Source organism: Coregonus clupeaformis, chromosome 35 (assembly GCF_020615455.1).
Source record: "Coregonus clupeaformis isolate EN_2021a chromosome 35, ASM2061545v1, whole genome shotgun sequence".
In the NCBI taxonomy this organism is placed as follows: domain Eukaryota; kingdom Metazoa; phylum Chordata; class Actinopteri; order Salmoniformes; family Salmonidae; genus Coregonus; species Coregonus clupeaformis.
Window position 1 is genome coordinate 13,517,658 of NC_059226.1, and position 23,773 is coordinate 13,541,430.

Sequence of the window (23,773 nt, forward strand, 5' to 3'; positions counted from 1 at the left end):
AATGATCAATTTAAAGCAATTTTGACATACCAAAAGACCAGTAGGCCTATGCTAGTAATTGTTGCTTGATGCCCCATTGCTGGTAAACTTTCAAAGTAAATGGTTAATATTCTTGATCACCAAACAATTTTTGGAGCTGCATATTTATTATCGCAATCCGCTCTCTCTACAATTTGACGTTTGCACTGCACCCGATCCTATAGCTGTAGGCCTACAGCAAATCAGCAATCTATTCGCTAGCTCACCCAACCTGTGTTGATTGACAGTTTACTGGTCCAATCAGAGAGCCGAGTGTGCGTTTCATTAGCCAATCTGTTGCAGGTTTTTTTGCAAGGGCGATGCTGCGGCTACTGTCTTTCGCTACGTGTAGAGTAATCTATGTAGACTGTGCCTCAAAATTAGTGACACAACTTTACAAAACCTGGCCAGATCATTTCAATTCATTAGTCTCAAGTCAAAGTCGAGTCCTGAATCTTGAGGCTCAAAGTCCAAGTCAAGTTATTTTATTTTCTATCAAGTTCAGTCTCAAGTCATCAAATTTGTGATTCGAGTCAGACTCGAGTCCAAGTCATGTGACTCAAGGCCACAACTCTGCTTTCCTTCTGCATCTCTCTGCGCTGCTCTTTCACTGACAACCAGCAGCTGTTTTCTAGAAATCCACGCTTGTGAAGCTGTGGGAGGAGTGTTGTCATGATCAGCTCCTCATGAGTAATCTGCTTGAAATCTAGCATAATGTCTAATCCCTGGAGAGGGATACAGTTCACAGGATACAGTTCTGCTACAATGGCACACGCAGGCAAAGGAATTCTAGAATCCACTCCAGGAAGAAGCCCAGTCACCACATGGTATTGTCTGTAAAACAAAAAACAAAACTATTGTATGAACAACAGTTGAACCGTGCCAGCATAACATCAATATTAGGGTAGACTAGTGAAACATGGCTCACATCAACAACATCATCCCCGAAACCCTAGACCCACTCCAATTCGCATACCGCCCCAACAGATCCACAGAGCTACGTGAGAATGCTGTTGTCAAAAATATACATTTACATTTACATTTCAGTCATTTAGCAGACGCTCTTATCCAGAGCGACTTACAGTTAGATATAAATAGTAAAGTAAAGTACAGATACACAAATAAACTACTTAAGTAGTACTTTCAAGTATTTTTGCTTAAGTACTTTACACCACTGTGTGTATGTGTGAGGTAAGGAGGTGTGTGTATGTGTGAGGTACAGTTGAAGTCGGAAGTTTACATACACTTAGGTTGGAGTCATTAAAACTCATTTTTCAACCACTCCACACATTTCTTGTTAACAAACTATAGTTTTGGCAAGTCGGTTAGGACATCTACTTTGTGCATGACACAAGTAATTTGTCCAACAATTGTTTACAGACAGATTATTTCACTTATAACTGTCACGGTGTCAGTGTAGTGCGGTAGACGAAGTCAGGCGCAGGACACAGAACTAAATGAAAACGTAACTTTACTGAACACGTAAAGAAACAAGTAAACCTCCACGCAGGGAGGAACAACCACCCTCACCAACGACACACGAAACAACAAACAAACACGCACAGAGCACAATGGGAGCCACAGGGTTAAATAGGGACGGAGTAATTACAAGATGGGAAACAGGTGTGAAACAATCAGACAACAACAGGTAGAACATAGAAACATAGAACATAGATCGGCAGCAGCTAGTACTCCGGTGACGACGAACGCCGAAGCCTGCCCGAGCAAGGAGGAAGGACAGCCTCGGCAGAATCCGGGACAATAATTCACTGTGTCACAATTCCAGTGGGTCAGAAGTTTACATACACTAAGTTGACTGTGCCTTTAAACAGCTTGGAAAATTCCAGAAAATGATGTCATGGCTTTAGAAGCTTCTGATAGGCTAATTGACATCATTTGAGTCAATTGGCGGTGTACCTGTGGATGTATTTCAAGGCATACCTTCAAACTCAGTGCCTCTTTTCTTGACATCATGGGAAAATCAAAAGAAATCAGCCAAGACTTCAGAAAAATAATTGTAGACCTCCACAAGTCTGGTTCATCCTTGGGAGCAATTTCCAAATGCCTGAAGGTACCACATTCATCTGTACAAACAATAGTACGCAAGTATGAACACCATGGGACCACGCAGCCGTCATACCGCTCAGGAAGGAGACGTTTTCTGTCTCCTATAGATTAACGTACTTTGGTGCGAAAAGTGCAAATCAATCCCAGAACAACAGCAAAGGACCTTGTGAAGATGCTGGAGGAAACAGGTACAAAAGTATCTATATCCACAGTAAAACAAGTCCTATATCGACATAACCTGAAAGGCCACTCAGCAAGGAAGAAGCCACTGCTCCAAAACCGCCATAAAAAAGCCAGACTACAGTTTCAACTGCACATGGGGACAAAGATCGTACTTTTTGGAGAAATGTCCTCTGGTCTGATGAAACAAAAATAGAACTGTTTGGCCATAATGACCATCGTTATGTTTGGAGGAAAAAGGGGGGACTTGCAAGCAGAAGAACACCATCCCAATCGTGAAGCACGGGGGTGGCAGCGTCATGCTGTGGGGGTGCTTTGCTGCAGGAGGGACTGGTGCACTTCACAAAATAGATGGCATAATGAGGAAGGAACATTATGTGGATATATTGAAGCAACATCTCAAGACATCAGTCAGGAAGTTAAAGTTTGGTCACAAATGGGTCTTCCAAATGGACAATGACCCCAAGCATACTTCCAAAGTTGTGGCAAAATGGCTTAAGGACAACAAAGTCAAGGTGTTGGAGTGGCCATCACAAAGCCCTGACCTCAATCCTATAGAAAATGTGTTGGCAGAACTGAAAAAGCGTGTGCGAGCAAGGAGGCCTACAAACCTGACTCAATTACACCAGCTCTGTCAGGAGGAATGGGCCAAAATTCACCCCATTTATTGTGGGAAGCTTGTGGAAGGCTACCCGAAACGAATTGAGTGTATGTAAACTTCTGACCCACTGGGAATGTGATGAAAGAAATAAAAGCTGAAATAAATCATTCTCTCTACTATTATTCTGACATTTCACATTCTTAAAATAAAGTGGTGATCCTAACTGTCCTAAGACAGGGAATGTTTACTAGGATTAAATGTCAGGATTGTGAAAAACAGAGTTTAAATGTATTTGGCTAAGGTGTATGTAAACTTCCGACTTCAACTGTAAGGGGGCAGAGTGAGTGTTTTCCGATGTGATCTATTAGAGGGTATGTATCTGAAGGCTCTAACCTGTGTGTGTGTGGTCTGTGTGTGTGTGTGTGTGTGTGTGTGTGTGTGTGTGTGTGTGTGTGTGTGTGTGTGTGTGTAGGAAGTGAGGAGGCAGACTGTGTCGTGCCCTCTGTCTTCTCTGAAGGGGTTTTTGTGTGAGGGCTCTAGCCTGCTGCTTCTGATGCTGCTGCCTCTGAGGAAGAATGTCCCAGAAAACATGACCTTCCTTCCTCTCCTTTCACCAGGACACACACATCTCAACCCCCACATACACTATGTGAGTGTGTCTGTGCGTGCTTGCATGTGTGTGTATGTCAGTTGTTTTAGTCTGCCCTACTCATAATACTAATAAAAGTGTGTGTTTTTTGTGAGCGATAAGCTTGTGTACACTGTTCTATGAAGTTGATGTGTGTTCTCAGTTGTGTTTGATTTAATCTCGTTCCCAGACACTTCCGCCCAAATGCGTGAAGAGTCTGGTGGGCCAATGTGTCAAACTGTGGTTAGAGGGAGCTGGGGTGCAGACGTCAGACAGCAGACGGTGGTGGACGTGGTGGAGGTGTTTGGGGTGGAGAGGACGGTGGACTCAGTGGAGGACATCCCAGGCACTTGGCAGTGTTGACACTGCTACTTCCTACTTGATGGGTAAGTGGACATCACTTCTACTTATACAATCAATCAAGCCAAATTATATATGGCCTTTTTTTTTTTTTACATCAGCAGTCGTCACAAAGTGCTTTTACCATGACCCGGCCTACACCAGGGGAACCCGGGACATACAGGGCACCACTGCTCCTGCCATCTCTTTCTCCCTTTGTTCCTGTTCAGGCACCCTGACAGCTGAGTGCAGGTGGGCTCTCCCATCAACATGAGGCTCCTGCTGCTCCTGCCGGAAATACACACAGGTACACACATGCACAGGTACACAGACACAGTATTAGGAATGTTCCCTTATTTACATGTATGTGTGTTGTGTGTCAGAGTTGATGGATGATAAGCCAGTGTTTGAGAAGAGGCGTCTGGTGTGGGAGGAGGACATGCAGATGCACTCAAAGTTCCTGGACAGAAAGGTGACATATTAGTCTTTCCCTACACCCTACTATTACCCCCTATTCTCACCAAGTCCCTTACTCTTAGAGAGAGAGAGAGAGAGAGAGAGAGAGAGAGAGAGAGAGAGAGAGAGAGAGAGAGAGAGAGAGAGAGAGAGAGAGAGAGAGAGAGAGAGAGAGGGTAAGGGATACATATAGATGACACAACAGGAACACGAAAGGTTGGAGAGGAGCAAATAATCTTTGGCATGTGGACATGAGCACATAGAGGGACTCTCACACCCTGAGCTGGCATTGAAAGTAAAAGCCCTAACAGCCAGTCAACAGGGTAAGTTAACTGTACTTTAATACTCTACATAAAACTCTACTTGCATTTCCGTCTTTGCCTTCACAGCAACTTTTTTCTTCTCAGCATTTGTCCCTCGCCCTCAATCTCACCTCTCTCTTTCTCTTTTTTTCTCTCTCTCCGCCTTTCTGTCGGGTTACTTCTTTTTCTACTATGTATTTCTAAATCTTTTTTTCTGTCACTTCTTGCTAACAAATTGTTATTCTCCTTCCTCTCTTGTTCTAACTTCTATCTAGCTAGTCCTTTGTCTTTCTTTCTTTCTTTCTTTCTTTCTTTCTTTCTTTCTTTCTTTCTTTCTTTCTTTCTTTCTTTCTTTCTCTCTCTCTCTCTCTCTCTCTCCCTCCCTCCCTTCTTCCAACCTTCCTTTATTTCTCTTTCTCACAAACTGACTTGTCCCCACATCATGTAGCTCCTCTCTACTCTGTACTCCTCCTCTGTAGCAGTAGGATGAGCTTCCTTGGTCTCCCTGTCCTGCCTGCTCCCTCTGCCGTAGTCTGTGTGGCATCCAGCTGGTCGAAGCTCTGCTGTTGGTTTGTGGAGAGAAGGGGCTGTTCTACCAGCCTGGGAGACGGGTCAGAGAGGACAACATAGGCCTGCGTAAGTTTGTGTGTGTCTATGTGACTGTAGGTGCCTGTTTTTGTGTAACGGGGTACCCTGTTTTCAACCCTAACAGGTATCATCCAGTGGAGGCTGGTGGGAGGAGCTATAGGAGGATGAGCTCATTGTAATGGCTGGAATGGAATTCATGGGACGGTATCAAACACTTCAAACATATGGAATTCACATGTTTGAGTCCATTCCATTAATTCCATTCCAGCCATTACAATGAGCCCATCTTCCTATTGCTCCTCCCACCAGCCTCCACTGGTATCATGATGAGGGACATAGCCCCTTTCCAAATGGAAACCAAGGTGATGCTGGAGAATGGAGAGAGGGAGCGAGATGAGGACCACAGACTGTTAAAGAGGGGCTTCTGAAACTACTATGACCTGGAAAACTACTGCAATACTTAGGAACGCTGTTGCTGTACTAGTTTCAAGCCCAAAGGCCAACAAGCAAAGATCTGGGGAACCACAGAACTACAACACTTTGAGACAAATTTAGCATGGGTTTACACCAGTGCAAAGTGTTCAAATTTCCAGAAGGATATACAGTAAAAGGAGATGGGTCAACATAGAATAAAACGTTTGAAAGTCAATTCACATGTAAACAATAAAATAGTGTCTAGTCAGTTTCTAACCTGTGATTCTTTGTTATAATAAAGGCATGATATTCAATCATCGAAACGTGGAAAAATATAATCTTCAGGATTAAATACACATGTAGATTTATTGGCGAGAAAAGTATTTACATTTGGACAGGATCTTTCAAATAGCATTTGGAAGGATGGCATCCCCAAAATCAGCCCGATCGACGAAAAACGTCATTTCCCGTCGGCCCTTGTTGACCGGTTTCAAGCGAAGGGAAGTAAAATGTCGGCGATGGATGGGATGGGCCTCTTATTGTGCTTTTAAAAGAATAATATCTCAACCTTTAAAACTGTATTTTAAACGTAAATTGCACGTTTTAGAAAATAAAGGGTAGTTGGAGATTGTGGATTTAAATGGACAAAACATATAACTGGATCTAAGGTAATTAGCGCATGTATATGACTGGTGTAGCTAGGAGGAGAGCTAACGTTGACGTACCTGGCTAGCTAACGTTACTGCTAATTCTGGCAGGTCTGGCTAGCTAGCTACGAATCTGATTCCAGTGAAAACATGTGACGATTGTAACTAGTTTTCAGTGATCAAATGTATTTGCTAGTTTAGTTAGTTGCTGTAGGTTGTCAGCCTAGTCAACTGATGTTGCAAGCAACAGACGAGAGTGCGGCCTGATCCAGGTATTTTGCAACAGCTAACGTTAGCTAGCCTCTGCCAGTTATAGCTAATGCAATTGCTAATTAGATAGCTAGCTAGCATTATCTAGCTCTCTTGTTAGCTGGCTGCAGTTTTCATGATAGATCTGTGGTCTTATTAGCCAGTTAGCATTACCTAGTTACGACCCAATCACTGTCTGAATGTCATTATCGACCATCTGTCGTGTTTTCGCAGGAAATAGTGAAATTAGCTGGAGTACAATTTCATTATTGTTCTCACTTAGATGGGCATAGAGGAAGACACTGATGGAGACTGATGAAAAAGTATTGTGCTGTAACTGCTTTCTCAAATTAATTGAGCGGTACCTTAGAAGTTGTGGGTTTTGGCTCAATCATTTTGTTTATGGTCATGCTGCAACTTATTTGAATTTAGGAATGCTTACATTTATTCACATTTTTTACATTTTAGTCATTTAGCAGACGCTCTTATCCAGAGCGACTTACAGTTAGTGAGTGCATACATTTTTCATATTCACTGTAGGCTAAAGGTCTGTATACATTTTTCTAATATACCTCACGTGATAAACGATGTGGCACAGACGGGGGTCATCACACACTACACTACAAGATTCTTCAAAACAAAATTTTGATTTGACTTATGTCTCTTCAGACAAAGACTCCAGCGAAGAGGAAACAGAGAAGGATGAAGAAAGGAGTAGGAGGAGGTTGAGGTGTTACCAAGGTGATAGGGATAGCCCAGATGATGAGCCTAGTGAGCTGGTGAGTGTGATTGTGTGTGTTTTTAAAGCTCTTCCACTGACTATCAGCTATTAATGTGTGTGTTTGTCTGTCTGTCCCCTTCATATAGGGAGCTGCCATTACTGCAACCCCCGAACCACTTCCCTGCCTGGTCTCTCTTCACTGCTCTACACAGCATCTCCTCGACAGGTAATGCCGGCGTACACTACATTACTTTTAAATTTCCTGTAATTTTTTGTCTTGCCAACATAGTGGTGCACACACTAAACGATGTGGCAGAGACGGGAGGTCACACACTATACAATTCTTCACTTGGTCGTGAGGATTCTCAATACCACGCTGTCTCGCGAAAAGCCGCCTCATAAACGTTTTCAGTCAGACATTCACGCTTGCCATACAGAGTTGAAATATCTAGCAAATACATTTTCAATTTTCGCCTAAAATGACATACCCAAATCTAACTGCCTTTAGCTCAGGACCTGAAGCAAGGATATGCATATTCTTGATACCATTTGAAAGGAAACACTTTGAAGTTTGTGGAAATGTGAAATTAATGTAGGAGAATATAACACATTAGATCTGGTAAAAGATAATACAAACAAAAAAAACATGTGTTTTCTATTGTTTATTTTTTACATCTTTGAAATGCAAGAGAAAGGCCACAATATAATATTGCAGTTTAGGCGCAATTTAGATGTTGGCCTCTAGATGGCAGCAGTGTGTGCATAGTTTCAGATTGATCCAGTGAAGCATTGCAATACTGGACTATTTTGTATCAAGTCTGGCCAAATGTGCCGAATTGGTCAATTGATACATTTTCAAGTACATACCTATAGAGAACATACAAAAATTATATGGTAATACAAAATGTAAGTTTACACACTCCCAGGAATGTCACACATGATGGATCATTAGCTTATACACTAACTTTCACACATCTAGATGGCGGGGTGGGTGTGGAGCCAAAGACAGCAGGGGTTCAAACTGTAGAACCCAGTTCCTACATTTGAATATAAAAATTGAATTTATCAAACAAAAATATGCTACATTTTATCTCTGGGACCCTCAGGATGACAAATCTGAGCAAGATTACTGAATGTAAGTACATTATTTACTTTCAGAGGTGAATGTATAAAACCAGTTGTCGTGCCAAGTTTTTTGTTGTTGTGCACTCTCCTCAAACAATAGCATGGTATTTTTTCACTGTAATAGCTACTGTAAATTGGACAGTGCAGTTAGATTAACAAGAATTTAAGCTTTCTGTCCATATAAGACATGTCTATGTCCTGGAAAGTTTGCTGTTACTTACAACAGTCATGCTAATCACATTAGCGCACGTTAGCTCAACCGTCCCGTATACGGGATACCGATCCCGTAGAGGTTAAAGGCAAGTACAAATGCATGCTAGTAGTAGTCATTGCTCTTGTTTAAGAGTACACATTCTGGCTGATGCGAAACGTCATCATCACTGCTAGGATCTCATTGGCTATTGCTGATCACCGTGGTCAAAACTTGTCGTTAAACATCTCACACTACAAGAGCATTGCATATTTAGTGACGATAAAATCCAACATTTTTGAAAATATCGGGATGTCTCAAAGACGGGATCGGTAGCTCTCAGATTTCTTCTCTGACCCGCTCACATTAAACGAGCATCGGTGACAACCGCACGCCCCGAGTAGGCAACCACATGGGGATTTTGTCTCCGATCTCAAACTTTTCCTGGACAGCTAAATTGGGGCCAAAATCATATGCCCGGCTTAAGAGAGGATGTCAGAGTGAAAAGTAAGCTGAAATGTAGACACCCAATATAAGAAATGACATAACAGGGAATTTAGATGTGCCAGTTCCACTATGCGTGGTTTCATGAGTGTTCTATTTGTATTCCAGTTCTGACCTTGAAGTGGAGTTGACAGCTGAGGTGAGAGTGGAGGGCTCGTCACTGCTCAGTATCCTGTCCACTGTCACCCCTGGTATAGGCAGCAGGAAGACGGGTAAATACCTTGTACCAACTCCAATACACGCATACAATACTCTACTTCCCCCAAACACACACACATACACATAGACTTGACAGATTGTAGACCCCCAGGTGGACGATAAAGGCCTAACAGTTCTTGTCTCATCTTTCAGGGTTGCTCTTTGATCCCCAGCCCTCAGCATCCCTCCTCCACCCACAACCCCAGGCTACAGGGAGTACTGGACTACAGCTTGCCCCAGGGCCAGCTCCCATCCTGGGCCATGGATTTAACTCGAACCCCAGGCCTTAAAGGGATGCCTGCTGTCCCTCCTCCTCACAGGATCACAGAGACTGCCAAGAGCCCCCTGCCCTCCTCCACCTCTCCCTCCTCCCCTTCCTCCTCTCCCGCCTCCCCCGCCTCCCCACCTTCCTCTTCATCCTCCTCTCCTGGCACCGTGGCAACCAGCTACCACAACGACGTCCAGGAGGGAAGGGCCAACAGCGTGACGATGGGTGACGTGGTGTCCTCCACTTCCGCCTCTCTGGCTCCCCCCTCCTCCCACTCTGACCCCCCTTTCTCCTCCTCTGATCCCTTGTTATGCCTCTCCTCCTCACCCCAAAGGGGAACCGACGGACAAAAAGAGTGCGAGACGGAGATCTACGACCCGTTTCACCCCACGGAAGGAGAGAGGGAGGGAGGAGCGGCAGAGGAGGTAGAAGGGGAAAAGTACGACCCCTTTGATCCGACCGGCTCTCCCCCCTCAGCGAGAGAGGAGGAGGAACGAGAGACGGGGGGAGTGAGCGAGAGAGGGAACAGCGTGAGCAGCAAGGGGAAGAGAAGGAAGGCAGAGACGGGGAGGACAGGAGGAGAGGAGAAAGACAATGCTCCTCCAGACTCCACGGACGCTCTCTCTGTTCCCCCGCTCTCCCCGCGCTCCCTCCCTCTCCCCCTCCGGAGGAGGCTGGACCGATCCAAAGAGCCCCGGGTGAAAGTACGGGACAGGAGAGAGAAGGCAGACCACTCTGACCACTCTGAGATTGAGGAGGGTGAGATCGTGGGGGCCACCGAGAGGGACGGAGGGAAGAGGGAGGAGAGAGGCCGGGAAGGAGTCCTTCCTCTCGTCCTCCCCATCTCCTCCGGCAGTCCTTTCCTCCACGGGGGAGCCAAGCCGGAGAGGATCCTGAGGGTGCTGGACGGGGACAGCTTTGTGTCGGTGCGGGCTGAGGGGGACTGGGCGGGGCCGGTGATGCCTGGCAGGGAGGATGGGGAGCCCATGGAGGAGGAGGAGGAAGAGGAAGAGGAGGAGGAGGAGGTGGTGGTGGTCGGGGTGGGCGATCTGAGGAGGAAGCTGGTCAGCCGGCGTAATGCGAGATACCGCTCCTCCTGCCGCTCTTCCCTCTCGCCTCAGCACCTCCCACCGTCTCCTCACACCCTCCCTCTGCCCTCCTCCCCCCCCTCCCCGCTCACCGCCGAGAAGGACAAGAGCCGCAAGTCCTCCAAGAGCTCCAAGGAGAGGGAGCGGCGCAAGCGGAAGGAGGGCAAGGTAGGGGAGGAGGAGGAGAGGAGGAGGAGAAGGAAAAGGAAAGAGAAGGATGGTGGTGGAGAGAAGAGTGGGGAGAGGAAGGAGAGACACAGGGAAAGGGAGAGGGGGCGGCGGAGTGAGAAAGAGAAGAAAACAAAGGTGGAGGAGGAGAGGGGGAGGAGCAGCAGAAGCGACAGCAGGAAGAGGAAGAAGAGACGACGGAGCACTCCGGAATCTTCAGCACGCCCCCGCTCACAAAACTCCTCAGTGCAGCAGACGCACGGGGGCCGCTCCTGGTCAAACACTTCAGAGGACCGACACAGAGAGAGAGACGGGGACAGAGAGAGAGAGAGAGAGAAGAACAGAGACCGGTACAGAGATGGGGAACGAGACGGAGATCGAGACAAGGACAGAAAGAAAGACGACACCCGGAGAAGGGAGAGGGATGGAGACTCCAGCCGGATAAAGAGGGAAAGAGAGCGAGACGGCGGCCGCGAATCGACTAGCCGAGAAAGAGGACACTCCAAGAGGTCCAAAGGAAGCATAGAACAAAGGCACCGGGACAGAGAAAGGGACCGGGACAGAGAAAGGGACCGGGACAGAGAAAGGGACCGGGACAGAGAAAGGGACCGGGACAGAGACAGTGACAGGGACAGAGAAAGTGACAGAGAAAGTGACAGGGACAGAGAAAGGCACCGGGACAGAGAAAGGGACCAGGAGAGAGAAAGGGAAAGGGACCGGGAGAGAGAAAGGGACCGGGAGAGAGAAAGGGACAGGGAGAGACGTCGAGACGGTCGACCCGTGGTGCCGCCGTCCATCCAGGATCTCAACGGCTCTGACCTGTTCGCCATCAAGCGCACCATCACGGTCACCACGACCACCACCACCACTCTCCCCGGTTCCCCCCCGCTGGCTCCATCCTCCCCCCGCAGCCCCTCCCAGGGCTCCGACAAGCCCCACAAGAGGAAGAAGAAGAGGCGTCGGCGCTCGGACGAAGGGTTGGAAGACAGCATGGGCCGGCGTGGGAGCCGCTCCCTTTCGCCGCCGTCACATTACCATGGCTACGACTCGGACCACTTCTCAGACAAACTGGAGATAGACATACACTCTCTGGACGGAGAGGCCCTGGACTCAGACTACCCCTCTATAGAAGACTCCCCACCCCCTCCCCAGCCTCTGGAACCCGCTGCCCCCAGCCCCAGCGCCAAACCCAAGACCGCCACCAAATCTGGACGCCACCACTTCAAGAAGAAATCCCGAACGGGCAAGAAAGCTGGTCAGTCCGAGTCGTCCTCTTCCTCCTCAGTTCGACCCAAAGGCAAGGGGCTCTCCACCTCCTCACTCTCCCCGACCCAGGCCACCTCCGGCCCGGCCTCCGCCCCAGCCACCCTCCCCTCCTTGGGCAAACGAGGGCGGAAGATGGGGAAGGAGAAAGAGCGTGGGGAAAAAGGAGGAAAGAAAGAGTCTGGTCGGTCTGGCAGGTCCAAGAAATTGAGCGGTGGTGGTGGGAGGAAAGCCAAGTTGCAGTCCAAAGTGTCAGTGCTGGTGCGTGAGGGCGTGAGCAGCACCACGGGGGGCCCGGTGGGCTCGGGGAAGCTGGGCATGGAGCTCCTCGGGGCGGGCGGGCCAGTAGGGGGCTCTGGGGGGCCGGTGGTGGGGGGCTCCATTGCAGTGGTCTTTAGGAGAGACAATGAGAGCAGGTCTCCGTTCCTCAAGCCCTGCTCTGAGCCTCTATTGCTGAGTGGACGCAACAAGGACCTGGGGAAGGTGGGCAAACGCAGTTCCCTGGCCGCTCCCCCTTCCTCCTCGCTGGCCAATCCCACGGTGGCAGCGCTGAAGTCCAAGAAGGCCAAGCCCAGCTCCACCACCTCCACTTCCTCCTCTGCGTCTTCGCCCTCATTGGCCCTGGCAACCAAGCGTAGGCGGCGGCTGGCGAAGAAGACGCGGGCAGAGAAAGGCTTAGCCGGTGGTTTGACGGACGTGGATGGCGCCTTGGCCAACTGTAGCTCTGAGGGCGGCGGCTGGGGTGGGACTTCCTCCGACATCCAATCAGGAGTCGGGGCTAAACCCTCCAGTCCGCGCTCCGGTCCAGCCGGTCCAATCCCTTCCTCGTCCTCTTCTTCATCATCGTCCTCTTCCACCAGTGTCCTCCCCCCGTCCTCCTCACCCCCCCACACTTCTCCGCCCTCCCTCCCTGCCTCGCGTGATGCTCGGGAGTCCTCTCCCGACTCTCAGACGGTGGACAGCAGCTGTAAGACCCCCGAGCCCTCCTTCCTACCTGAGGACTGCCCCGCTCAGACCCAGAGCACCCCCAACCTGCCCCCCTCCAGTCCCCCGGCCCTACCCTCCTCCCAGGGGGCAGGCCTCTCACAGTACGGCCCCTCCAACATGAAGCCCCTCCCTCTGGACGAAGGCCCCAAATCCCTGGCCTCACCCCCTTGCTCCTCCTCATCTGGCTCTGCCCCCGCCTCTCTCTCCCTTCCTCCTTCCTCCACAGACCCCTCCTCCTCTTCCTCCTCTTCTGTTTCTTCCTCCTCTGCCAACAAGCTGCCACCGCCTCCTCCTCCCCCTCCTCCTGCTGCCCCTACCCTCCCCTGGAGTCTGCAGACAGGAGTGGACTGCACGGCCGGAGGAGTTTTAGCATGTAAGTCTCTGTCAATAGCATTCATTATCACAATGTCAACAAGTGGAGTTTTTGTGGAGGGGCATTACATTTTTGTGTATTCCTGTTGCTACTATGAAGTATATAATATGTATAAGGTTTAACTGACCCCCTGCTCTCTGTATTTCAGTGACAGCTCTGCTGTTTAAGATGGAAGAGGCCAATATCGCAAGTAGAGCCAAAGCCCAAGAGTTCATCCATGCTACAAGCCAGGTGTGTGTGTCTTTGAGTAATTATATTCCGTTGTGTGTGTGTGTGTGTGTGTGTGTGTGTGTGTGTGTGTGTGTGTGTATGTATGTTTACCAGTACAGTACCAGTTAAAAGTTTGGACACACCTACTCATTCAAGGGTTTTCCTTTATTTTTACTATTTTCTACATTGTAGAATAATAGTGAAGACATCAAAACTATGAAATAACAAATATGGAATCATGTAGTAACCAAAAAAGTGTTAAACAAATCAAAATATATTTAAATTTGAGATTCAGCAATTTTTGGTTCTACATGATTCCATATGTGTTATTTCATAGTTTTGATGTCTTCACTATTATTCTACAATGTAGAAAATAGTAAAAATAAAGGAAAACCCTTGAATGAGTAGGTGTGTCCTAACTTTTGACTGGTACTGTGTATATACTAGGCTGTGTCAGAGGAAGGCCCCACAAAAATTGTCAGACTCCAGTCACCCAAGTCATAGACGGTTCACTCTGCTACTGCACGGCAAACGGTACTGGAGCGCCAAGTCTAGGTCCAAAAGGCTCCTTAACAGCTTCTACCCACAAGCCATAAGACTGCTGAACAATTAATTAAGTGGCCACCCGGACTATTTACATTGACACCCACCTCTTTGTTTTTACACTGCTGCTACTCGCTGTTTATTATCTATGCATAGTCACTTTACCCCGACCTACATGTACAAATTACCTCGACTAACCTGTACCCACGCACATTGACACGGTACCGGTACCCCCTGTATATAGCCTCGTTATTTTATTGTGTTACTTTTTATTTTATTTTTTACTTTAGTTTATTTAGTAAATATTTTCTCAACTCTATGTCTTGAACTGCATTGTTGGTTAAGGGCTTGTAAGTAAGCATTTCACGGTAAGGTCTACACCTGTTGTATTCGGCACGTGACAAATAACATTTGATTTGATTTTCAAGCAGATTTAAGTCAAAACTGTAACTAAGCCACTCAGGAACATTCAATGTTGTCTTGGTACGCAACTCCAGTGTATATTTGGCCTGGTGTTTTAGATTATTGTCCTGCTGAAAGGTGAATTTGTCTCCTAGTGTCTTTTGGAATGCGGACTGAATCAGGTTATCTTCTAGGATTTTGCCTGTGCTTAGCTCTATTCAGTTTCTTTTTATACCAAAAAAAACTCCCTGGTCCTTGCTGATGACCAGCATACCCATAACATGATGCAGCCACCACCATGCTTGAAAATATGATGAGTGATACTCAGTGATGTTGTATTTGCCCCAAACATAACACTTTGTATTCAGGACAAAGTGACTTTAGTGCCTTGTTGCAAACAGAATGCATGTTTTGGAATATTTTTGATATTTTTCTGTGCAGGCGTCCTTCTTTTCACACTGTAATTTAGGTTAGTATTGTGGCGTTACTACAATGTTGTTGGTCCATCCTCAGTTTTCTCCTATCACAGCCTGTAACTGTTTTAAAGTCACCATTGGCTGGGCCTCCAGAGTGGCGCAGCGGTCTAAGGCACTGCATCGCAGTGCTAGAGGCGTCACTACAGACCCAGGTTCGATCCCAGGCTGTATCACAACCGGCCGTGATCGGGAGTCCCATAGGCCCAGCCCAGCACAATTGGCCCAGCGTCGTCCGGGTTAGGGGAGGGTTTGGCCGTGGTGGCTTTAGTTGGCTAAATGCGCTCTAGCGACTCCTTGTGGCGGGCTGGGCGCCTGCAGGCTGACCTCAGTCGTCAGGTGGACAGTGTGTCCTCCGTCACATTGGTGCGGCTGGCTTCTGGGTTAAGCGGGCGGGTGTTAAGAAGCGCGGTGTGGCGGGTCATGTTTCAGAGGACATGCCTGTTGGGGAGTTGCAGCGATGAGACAAGATCGAAATTGGGGAGAAAAAGGGGGTAAAATAAAAATGTGCCAAACAAAATCACCATTGGCCTCATGGTGAAATCCTTGAGCAGTTTCCTTCCTCTCCGGCAACAGAGTTAGGAAGGACGCCTGTATCTTTGTAGTGACTGGGTGTATTGATACACCATTCAAAGTGTAATTAATAACTTCACCATGCTCAAAGGGATATTCAATGTCTGCTTTTTTTTTTTTACCCATCTACCAATAGGTGCCCTTCTTTGCAAGGCATTGGAAAACCTCCCTGGTCTTGGTGGTTGAATCTGTTTGAAATTCACTGATCGACATAGGGACCTTACAGATAATTGTATGTGTGGGGTACAGAGATGAGGTAGTCATTCAAAAATCATGTTAAACACTATTATTGCACACAGAGTGAGTCCATGCAATTCATTATGTGACTTGTTAAGCAAATTTTTACTCCTGAACTTATTCAGGCGTGCTATAAGAGGTTAAATACTTATTGACTAAAGACATTTCAGCCTTTAATTTCTAAAAACATAATTCCACTTTGACGTTATGGGGTATTGTGTGTGTAGGCCAGTGACACAAAATCTCTATTTAATCCATTTTAAATTCAGGCTGTAACACAACAAAATGTGGAAAAGTCAAGGGAGGTAAATACTTTCTGAAGGCACTGTATACGTGTGACATATTTGTCTTGGATTGTTTTGAAGGTGTTCGATATCTTACCAAACACTTCCGTTTCTCATCATACCTTCCATCTCTCTCTCTCTTGCAGATTCTCTCCCAAACCAATCAGAACCATTCATCGCAGCATGCCCCTTCCTCTTCTTCCTCCTCCCAGGTTCTTCCTCCCCCCGGCCCCACCCCTGCCCAGTTCATCCTGCACAGCTCTCTCCCATTGGTGGGCTGCACCAAATCCCTGCCCAGCCACCTGCACCCTGGCATGTCTATGGGTGGCGGATGTGCCCAGACCCCGCCCCCTCCCATGCCCTCTGGGTTCTTGGGAGGGTCCGGGGGATCTAGTGATATAGGCTGGGACAACGAGAGCAAGGACCCTGACAAGGTAGCACCATTGAAAACCATGTATTTCTACTGCTCCCATATCTTCCAATTACTGGTGTTTGTGGAAAGGAATAAGGTCATCAGACTATCGGTACAGTACTGCATAGTGTCTTCACGATACCAGAATGTTTACTTCATTACCGATACCAGGTTTAGTATCACGATGCTCGATACTAAAACGAAACCACGGCAAAAAAAAGGCATATTAGCCAAAGTCACAGAATGGCACTTGATCCAGACAGATGACTCAGCAACAGCTCTGTTCAATCGTTGGTCATCTTTTGAGTTCAATATCATTACATTAGCATTTTTTTTTACATAAACATTTTTCAGAGACAGCCACGTTTGCATTAATGAATCAATTATGCAATCTTGCAATCAGTTTGACTTTGTTTTTACCAATCTAACTACATAATGGTAATCATTTATTTGAATGGTAAATCTCTATTGGGTAAATCAAGCTGTAGCCTATCCACAATACAGGTGAATGCATATTCAATATGTGTGTGCATGCATTGAGTTATTGAGCTTGTTTTGGGTGATTCCATGGGGCTACAGATGACAAACCATTTCCCTTCCATTTGGGACAAATGTTATTGTATTCATTAACAACATTTGCATACACGTAGCTTTTTTCATAAAAATGTGCATTGTCTCTTTAACCAGTAATGATGTCATTCATGAGGCAGTCAGTTCACTGAGGCAATAGATCATATTTTGGAGAGATGTGACAGATCGACTGAATAAGTGAATCCATGAAGTTTTTAGTGGCAATCAGCTTTGTAATCAACATATTATGCGTTATGGTTAGCATATTATCGCAAACAAAGTCTAGGGTAGTGAATTGATGTTAGCGTTAGCTGTCACCTAGCAAGGAAAGTTAGCCTACAAAGCTGGACACTATCGGTATATTCTTCCATTGTAAAGAGTTCTAGCCTGTGTCGACATTGTTTTGCGAACAGGAATTAACAGTTTCAAGTCTATTAATTTCTGTGCAGCATGAGGGGGAAGCTAACATGATACAGCCCAGACGCTAGCATTAAGCAAGTGGAGCAGGCGCTATAATAAGCCTGCGCTGATAAGACAGGCTTGATCCGTTTGACAGAAGTACCGAAAGTAACACAAATTCTACTGCAAAACAAGTTTTTCATGTTCTGGTATCGAAAGAGTACTGACGTTTCGGTATACCGTGCAACACTAGTACTGCACCTCTCATTTTTTTTCTTCTCTCTCTCAGTACCTGAAGAAGCTCCACACTCAGGAGCGTGCGGTGGAGGAGGTGAAGCTGGCCATTAAGCCCTACTACCAGCGTAAAGACATTAACAAGGACGACTACAAGGACATCCTGAGGAAGGCCGTGCACAAGGTAACCCAGCCCTCTAACCCTAAACCTGCTTTAGCTGCATTACATTGTTATTAATCAAATAAAATACAATTTTATTGGTCACATGCGCCGAATACAACAGGTGCAGACATCACAGTGAAATGCTTACTTACAGCCCTTAACCAACAGTGCATTTATTTTAAACAAAAAAAGTAAGAATAAAACAACAACAAAAAAAGTGTTGAGAAAAAAAAAAAAAAAAAGAGCAGAAGTAAAATAAAGTGACAGTAGGGAGGCTATATATACAGGGGGGTACCGTTGCAGAGTCAATGTGCGGGGGCACCGGCTAGTTGAGGTAATATGTACATGTGGGTAGAGTTAAAGTGACTATGCATAAATACTTAACAGAGTAGCAGCAGCGCAAAAGGATGGGGTGGGGGGGGCAGTGCAAATAGTCCGGGTAGCCATGATTAGCTGTTCAGGAGTCTTATGGCTTGGGGGTAGAAGCTGTTGAGAAGTCTTTTGGACCTAGACTTGGCACTCCGGTACCGCTTGCCGTGCGGTAGCAGAGAGAACAGTCTATGACTAGGGTGGCTGGAGTCTTTGACAATTTTGAGGGCCTTCCTCTGACACCGCCTGGTATAGAGGTCCTGGATGGCAGGAAGCTTTGCCCCAGTGATGTACTGGGCCGTACGCACTACCCTCTGTAGTGCCTTGCGGTCGGAGGCCAAGCAGTTGCCATACCAGGCGGTGATGCAACCAGTCAGGATGCTCTCGATGGTGCAGCTGTATAATTTTTTGAGGATCTGAGGACCCATGCCAAATCTTTTTAGTCTCCTGAGGGGGAATAGGCTTTGTCGTGCCCTCTTCACGACTGTCTTGGTGTGTTTGGACCATGATAGTTCGTTGGTGATGTGGACACCAAGGAACTTGAAGCTCTCAACCTGTTCCACTACAGCCCCGTCGATGAGAATGGGGGCGTGCTCAGTCCTCTTTTTTTTCCTGTAGACTATACAGCGTTATTACGTGGCTTAGTACAGTGTTATTACGTGGCTTAGTACAGTGTTATTACATGGTTTAGTACAGTGTTATTACATGGCTTAGTACAGTGTTATTACATGGTTTAGTACAGTGTTATTACATGGTTTAGTACAGTGTTATTACATGGTTTAGTACAGTGTTATTACATGGTTTAGTACAGTGTTATTACATGGTTTAGTACAGTGTTATTACATGGTTTAGTACAGTGTTATTACATGGTTTAGTACAGTGTTATTACATGGTTTAGTACAGTGTTATTACATGGTTTAGTACAGTGTTATTACATGGTTTAGTACAGTGTTATTACATGGCTTAGTACAGTGTTATTACATGGCTTAGTACAGTGTTATTACATGGCTTAGTACAGTGTTAACTTTATTATTCGATGGTGTAAAACACCTTATTCTATGAATGACTTGATGAACAGTTGGATCAGTAGTTGAATCAGGTGTGTTAATGCTGGGCTGGAACAAAAAAAGTCTGCTCAGCAATGGTCAGGCTTTTGGGTTTAGGCTGTAGTGTCTCTCAGTAACAGAGTGTAGGTGCATTTTGTTCCGTAGGAATAACAATTGCTGTTCAACCTGTTTGTGACTTGCACATTTTAAAAGATTGGCATAATTACTAGACTGAGTAGTGTGGTGTCGATACAAGGGAATGGCTGGCAGGGATGTAGCTCAGTTGATAGAGCATGGCGTTTGCAACGCCAGGGTTGTGGGTTCGATTCCCACGGGGGGACAGTATATTTTTTATAAAATATGTATTCACTAACTGTAAGTCGCTCTGGATAAGAGCGTCTGCTAAATGACGTAAATGTCATGTAAATGTTGTGCTGGGGACAATAAAAGGTAACTCTAAAATGTGCAGTTTTGTCACACAACGCCACAGATGTCTCAAGTTTTGATGGAGCATGCAGTTGGCATGCTGACTGCAGGAATGTCCACCAGAGCTGTTGCCAGAGAATTTAATGTTCATAAGCCACGTCCCAATGCCGTTTTAGAGAATTTGGCAGTATGTCCAACTGGCCTCACAACCGTAGACCATGTGTAACCACGCCAACCAAGGACGTCCACATCCGGCTTCTTCACCTGCGGGATCGTCCGAGACCAGCCACCCGTACAGCTGATGAAACTGTGGGTTTGCACAACCAAAGAATTTCTGCACAAACTGTCAGAAGCCGTCTCTGAGAAGCTCATCTGTGTGCTCGTCGTCCTCACCAGGATCTTGACCTGACTGCAGTTCGGCGTCGTAACCGACTTCAGTGGGCAAATGCTCACCTTCGACGGCTACTGGCACGCTGGAGAAGTGTGCTCTTTACGGATGAATCCCGGTTTTAATTGTACTGGGCAGACGTGTGGGCGAGCGGTTTGCTGATGTCAACGTTGTGAACAGAGTGCCCCATGGTGGCATTATGGTATGGGCAGGCATAAGCTACGGACAACTAACAGATACCGTGATGAGATCCTGAGGCCCATTGTTGTGCCGTTCATAATCCGCCATCACCTCATGTTTCAGCATGATAATGCAAGGCCATGTCGCAAGGATCTGTACACAATTCCTGGAAGCTGAAAATGTCCCAGTTCTTTCTCGGCCTTCATACTCACCAGACATGTCACCCATTGAGCATGTTTGGGATGCACTGGATCGACGTTTACGACAGCGTGTTCCAGTTCCCGCCAATATCCAGCAACTTCTCACAGCCATTGAAGAGTGTGACAACATTCCACAATCAACAGCCTGATCAACTCTATGCGACGGAGATGTGTCGCACTGCATGAGGCAAATGGTGGTCACACAAGATACTGACTGGTTTTCTGATCCACTCCCATACATTTTAAGGTATCTGTGACCAACAGATGCATATCTGTATTCCCAGTCATGTGAAATCCATAGATTAGGGCCTAATTAATTGATTTCCTTATATGAACTGTGACTCAGTAAAATCTTAGTGATTGTTGTATGTTGTGTTTATATTTTTGTTCAGTGGCCAAGGGCTGTTCTTATGCACGACGCGAAGCTGTATATTGGCCATATACCACAAACCTCAGAGGTGCCTTATTGCTAATATAAACTGGATTCCAACATAAAAAGAACAGTAAACAAGTATTTTTGCATCATACCCGTGGTATATTGTCTAATATACACACGGCTGAAATGCTGTTTCAGCCAATCAGCATCCAGGACGCAAACTACCCTGGTTTATAATACAGAATATGTAACTATGTTCCAACACAGTTACAATTGGAAGTAATTACAGTGTAACAGCCATTTGATATATAGTGTGTTTATGACTAATACCGACCTATGTGTGGTTGTCTCTGCTTCTCAGATTTGCCACAGTCGAACGGGAGAGATCAACCCAGTCAAGGTGAGCAACCTGGTCAAGCTTTACGTTCAGAGGTACAAGTACTTCAGGAAGCACGGTCGAAAGATGGACGAGGAAGAGAGGGAGGACAGAGAGATGGATTCCTCCTATTGATTGGACCAGGGGTCGCTCTCCCCCTACTCCTATTGGTTCTGCCGCCCAAGGACCAGCCCCCCCACTCCTTGCATGTGACTGGGCCCACTGAGGCCATAGTGACAGTTGTTTTATTCCCCTCCTTATTTGCTGTCCCCATGTAAACGCGTAACCTCCCCACCCCCTCTCTCGTCTCCTGTGTGTCTTGCTGTACAGAAATATTGAGTAGATAACTGTGATATATACACACGCAGTATATGAATAAAAAAAGAAGTACAATGTTGAGGGAGAGATGCAGAACACACATGCATACACACTTACACGTGCGCACACACATACATACTGTACATACTGTAAGTACACTACACTGACTCTCTCCTTTCTCTCTGTGTGGTATAAACCTGTCAAATAGTCAGGTTGTTGGTCGGTAGAATGGATGGATGAGTTAAATATAGAGATTTGACACTTGATATTCTGTCCCTGTCTTTTATTTGAAGTCTGTCCTCTAAGGGGCGGTTTCCTGAGCACAGGAGATTCTCTATCGAGTTCGCTTTTAATACAGGACCAGGCTTAATCTGTTTGTGTGCTCTGATCAGTGCTTAGGCAGGGAGAAATAAAAGAACACAAGGTGTCACTGTCCTACAAGCTATGGGTTTCCAGGCTTGCAGCAGACCTGTCACTGACTGGGTGAACTGTTTGTAATAGATTCTTTAGAAGGGTTGTTTCTGTATCAGGCTTAAATACTGTAGGGAATGTTTGAGTTATGTAAGAATGTAGACACTTTAGTTCAAATTAGAGCCACTTTGCAGCCTAAAGTAATTGTACGCATCTGTGCATCCCTCTCTGTCATACACACACTGTTATCAAAACAGTCCGAATTTTTGGCTAATCCTGACGAGTTTTTCTCAACTCTATAATTGCTCGGGGTAGAAGTTTCCCATAGGCAGGCAGATTTGGGATCAGTTTTATCCTCCACACAATCCTTACCCTACCCATTTTAAAGGAGGGAACTGCAAAACTGACCTTAGATTGGTTTGTAGGTGCAATTTCACACTACTACTCTGTGCTTAGTCTGTTTGAGTCTCTGTTGGTTTCTATTTGTGTTAGTGAGTCATTTTTCTAGTCCATGACCACAAATGTGGTATCCGTCAAATGGACATCAAATGAAACGGGCATCCACATTGAAAGCATATGTGATATCAGCTGACTTAAAACCAACCATGAAAATGAAGTCTTCTGTGACTTGATGGGTTCACACATTGGAAGTTGAAGCTATATGTGGTGAGTCAATGCGTGTTGGGTGCCTGGGATGTGTGAAATGTGTTGGATGTATCAACGCGCTTGTTCCTTTCATTGTCAGGTCTCCTGTAGTCTCTGTTAGTGGGTGAACACTCCAGTCAGTTTTTCTCTACGTGTTTGACCAGTCAGGTGGTCAGAATTGGAACCAATGGAATAGTCCCAAAAGAGTCAACTCCAAGTAACATCAAGAGCACCTCAAAACTGTAAGTATATAATTATTAGGGCTGTCAGAGTTAATCCGTTTTAATTAACTTTTTGACTACGGCCCAGTTCCATTTCAGTCCCTATCCCCTTCCCCCCTTATCAACCAAAAGCTTGAAACCCTAGGCCTACACTGAGTTCACCAAACATTAAGAACACCTTACTAATATTGAGTTGCACTTGCATGCCCCCTTATGCCTTCAGAACAGCCTCAATTCGTTGGGGCATGGACTTTACAAGGTGTCAAAAGCGTTCCACAGGGATGCTGGCCCATGTTGACTCCAATGCTTCCCACAGTTGTGTCAAGTTGGCTGGATGTCCTTTGGCTGGATGACCATTCTTGAAACACACAGGAAACTGTTGAGCGTTAAAAAACTAGCAGTTCTTGACACAAACTGGAGCGCACTTAATAACATACCCTGTTCAAAGGCACTTAAATATTGTGTCCTACCCATTCACCCTCTGAATGGCACACATACACATGCAGAACACGCATGCATACTGTACATACTGTAAGTACACTACACTGACTCTCTCCTTTCTCTCTGTGTGGTATAAAACCTGTCAAATAGTCAGGTTGTTGGTCTCAAGGCTTAAAAATCCTTCTTTAACCTGTCTCCTCCCCTTCATCTACACTGATTGAAGTGGATTTAACAAGTGACATCAATAAGGGATCATAGCTTTCACCTGGTCAGTCTATGTCATGGAAAGAGCAGTTGTTCTTAATGTTTTGTAAACTCAGTTTGTTTTTAGGTGCAATTTCACGCTACTACTCTGCTTAGTCTGTTTGAGTCTACATTGGTTTCTGTTAGTGTTAGTAAGGCATTTTTCTAATCCATCACAAATGTGGCATCAGTCAATAAACTGACATAAAATTAAACGGGAATACACATTGAAAGCATATGACTTGTGACGTCAGAGCTG

At 46.1% G+C, this 23,773-nt stretch overlaps 1 protein-coding gene across 1 annotated transcript; it reads left to right on the forward strand.

Annotated features, from left to right (window-relative positions):
• Positions 1-6,083: 6,083 nt before the first annotated feature.
• Positions 6,084-21,819, forward strand: scaf1 (SR-related CTD-associated factor 1). Its single transcript, XM_045211143.1, has 9 exons — positions 6,084-6,261; positions 7,159-7,268; positions 7,357-7,436; positions 9,138-9,241; positions 9,381-13,374; positions 13,523-13,605; positions 16,243-16,530; positions 17,767-17,895; positions 21,221-21,819. The coding sequence occupies exons 5-9, from the start codon at positions 9,489-9,491 to the stop codon at positions 21,368-21,370; spliced, it is 4,536 nt and encodes a 1,511-aa protein (XP_045067078.1). The 5' UTR covers positions 6,084-6,261; positions 7,159-7,268; positions 7,357-7,436; positions 9,138-9,241; positions 9,381-9,488; the 3' UTR covers positions 21,371-21,819.
• Positions 21,820-23,773: the final 1,954 nt, after the last annotated feature.

Excerpts from the sequence above, each read along its gene's own strand:
- scaf1 (XM_045211143.1), top strand. The coding sequence starts at position 9,489 with ATGGATTTAACTCGAACCCCAGGCCTTAAAGGGATGCCTGCTGTCCCT. Across the intron at positions 16,531-17,766 it reads AGAGCAAGGACCCTGACAAG|TACCTGAAGAAGCTCCACAC; the intron begins GTAGCACCATTG and ends TCTCTCTCTCAG. Across the intron at positions 17,896-21,220 it reads TGAGGAAGGCCGTGCACAAG|ATTTGCCACAGTCGAACGGG; the intron begins GTAACCCAGCCC and ends TCTGCTTCTCAG.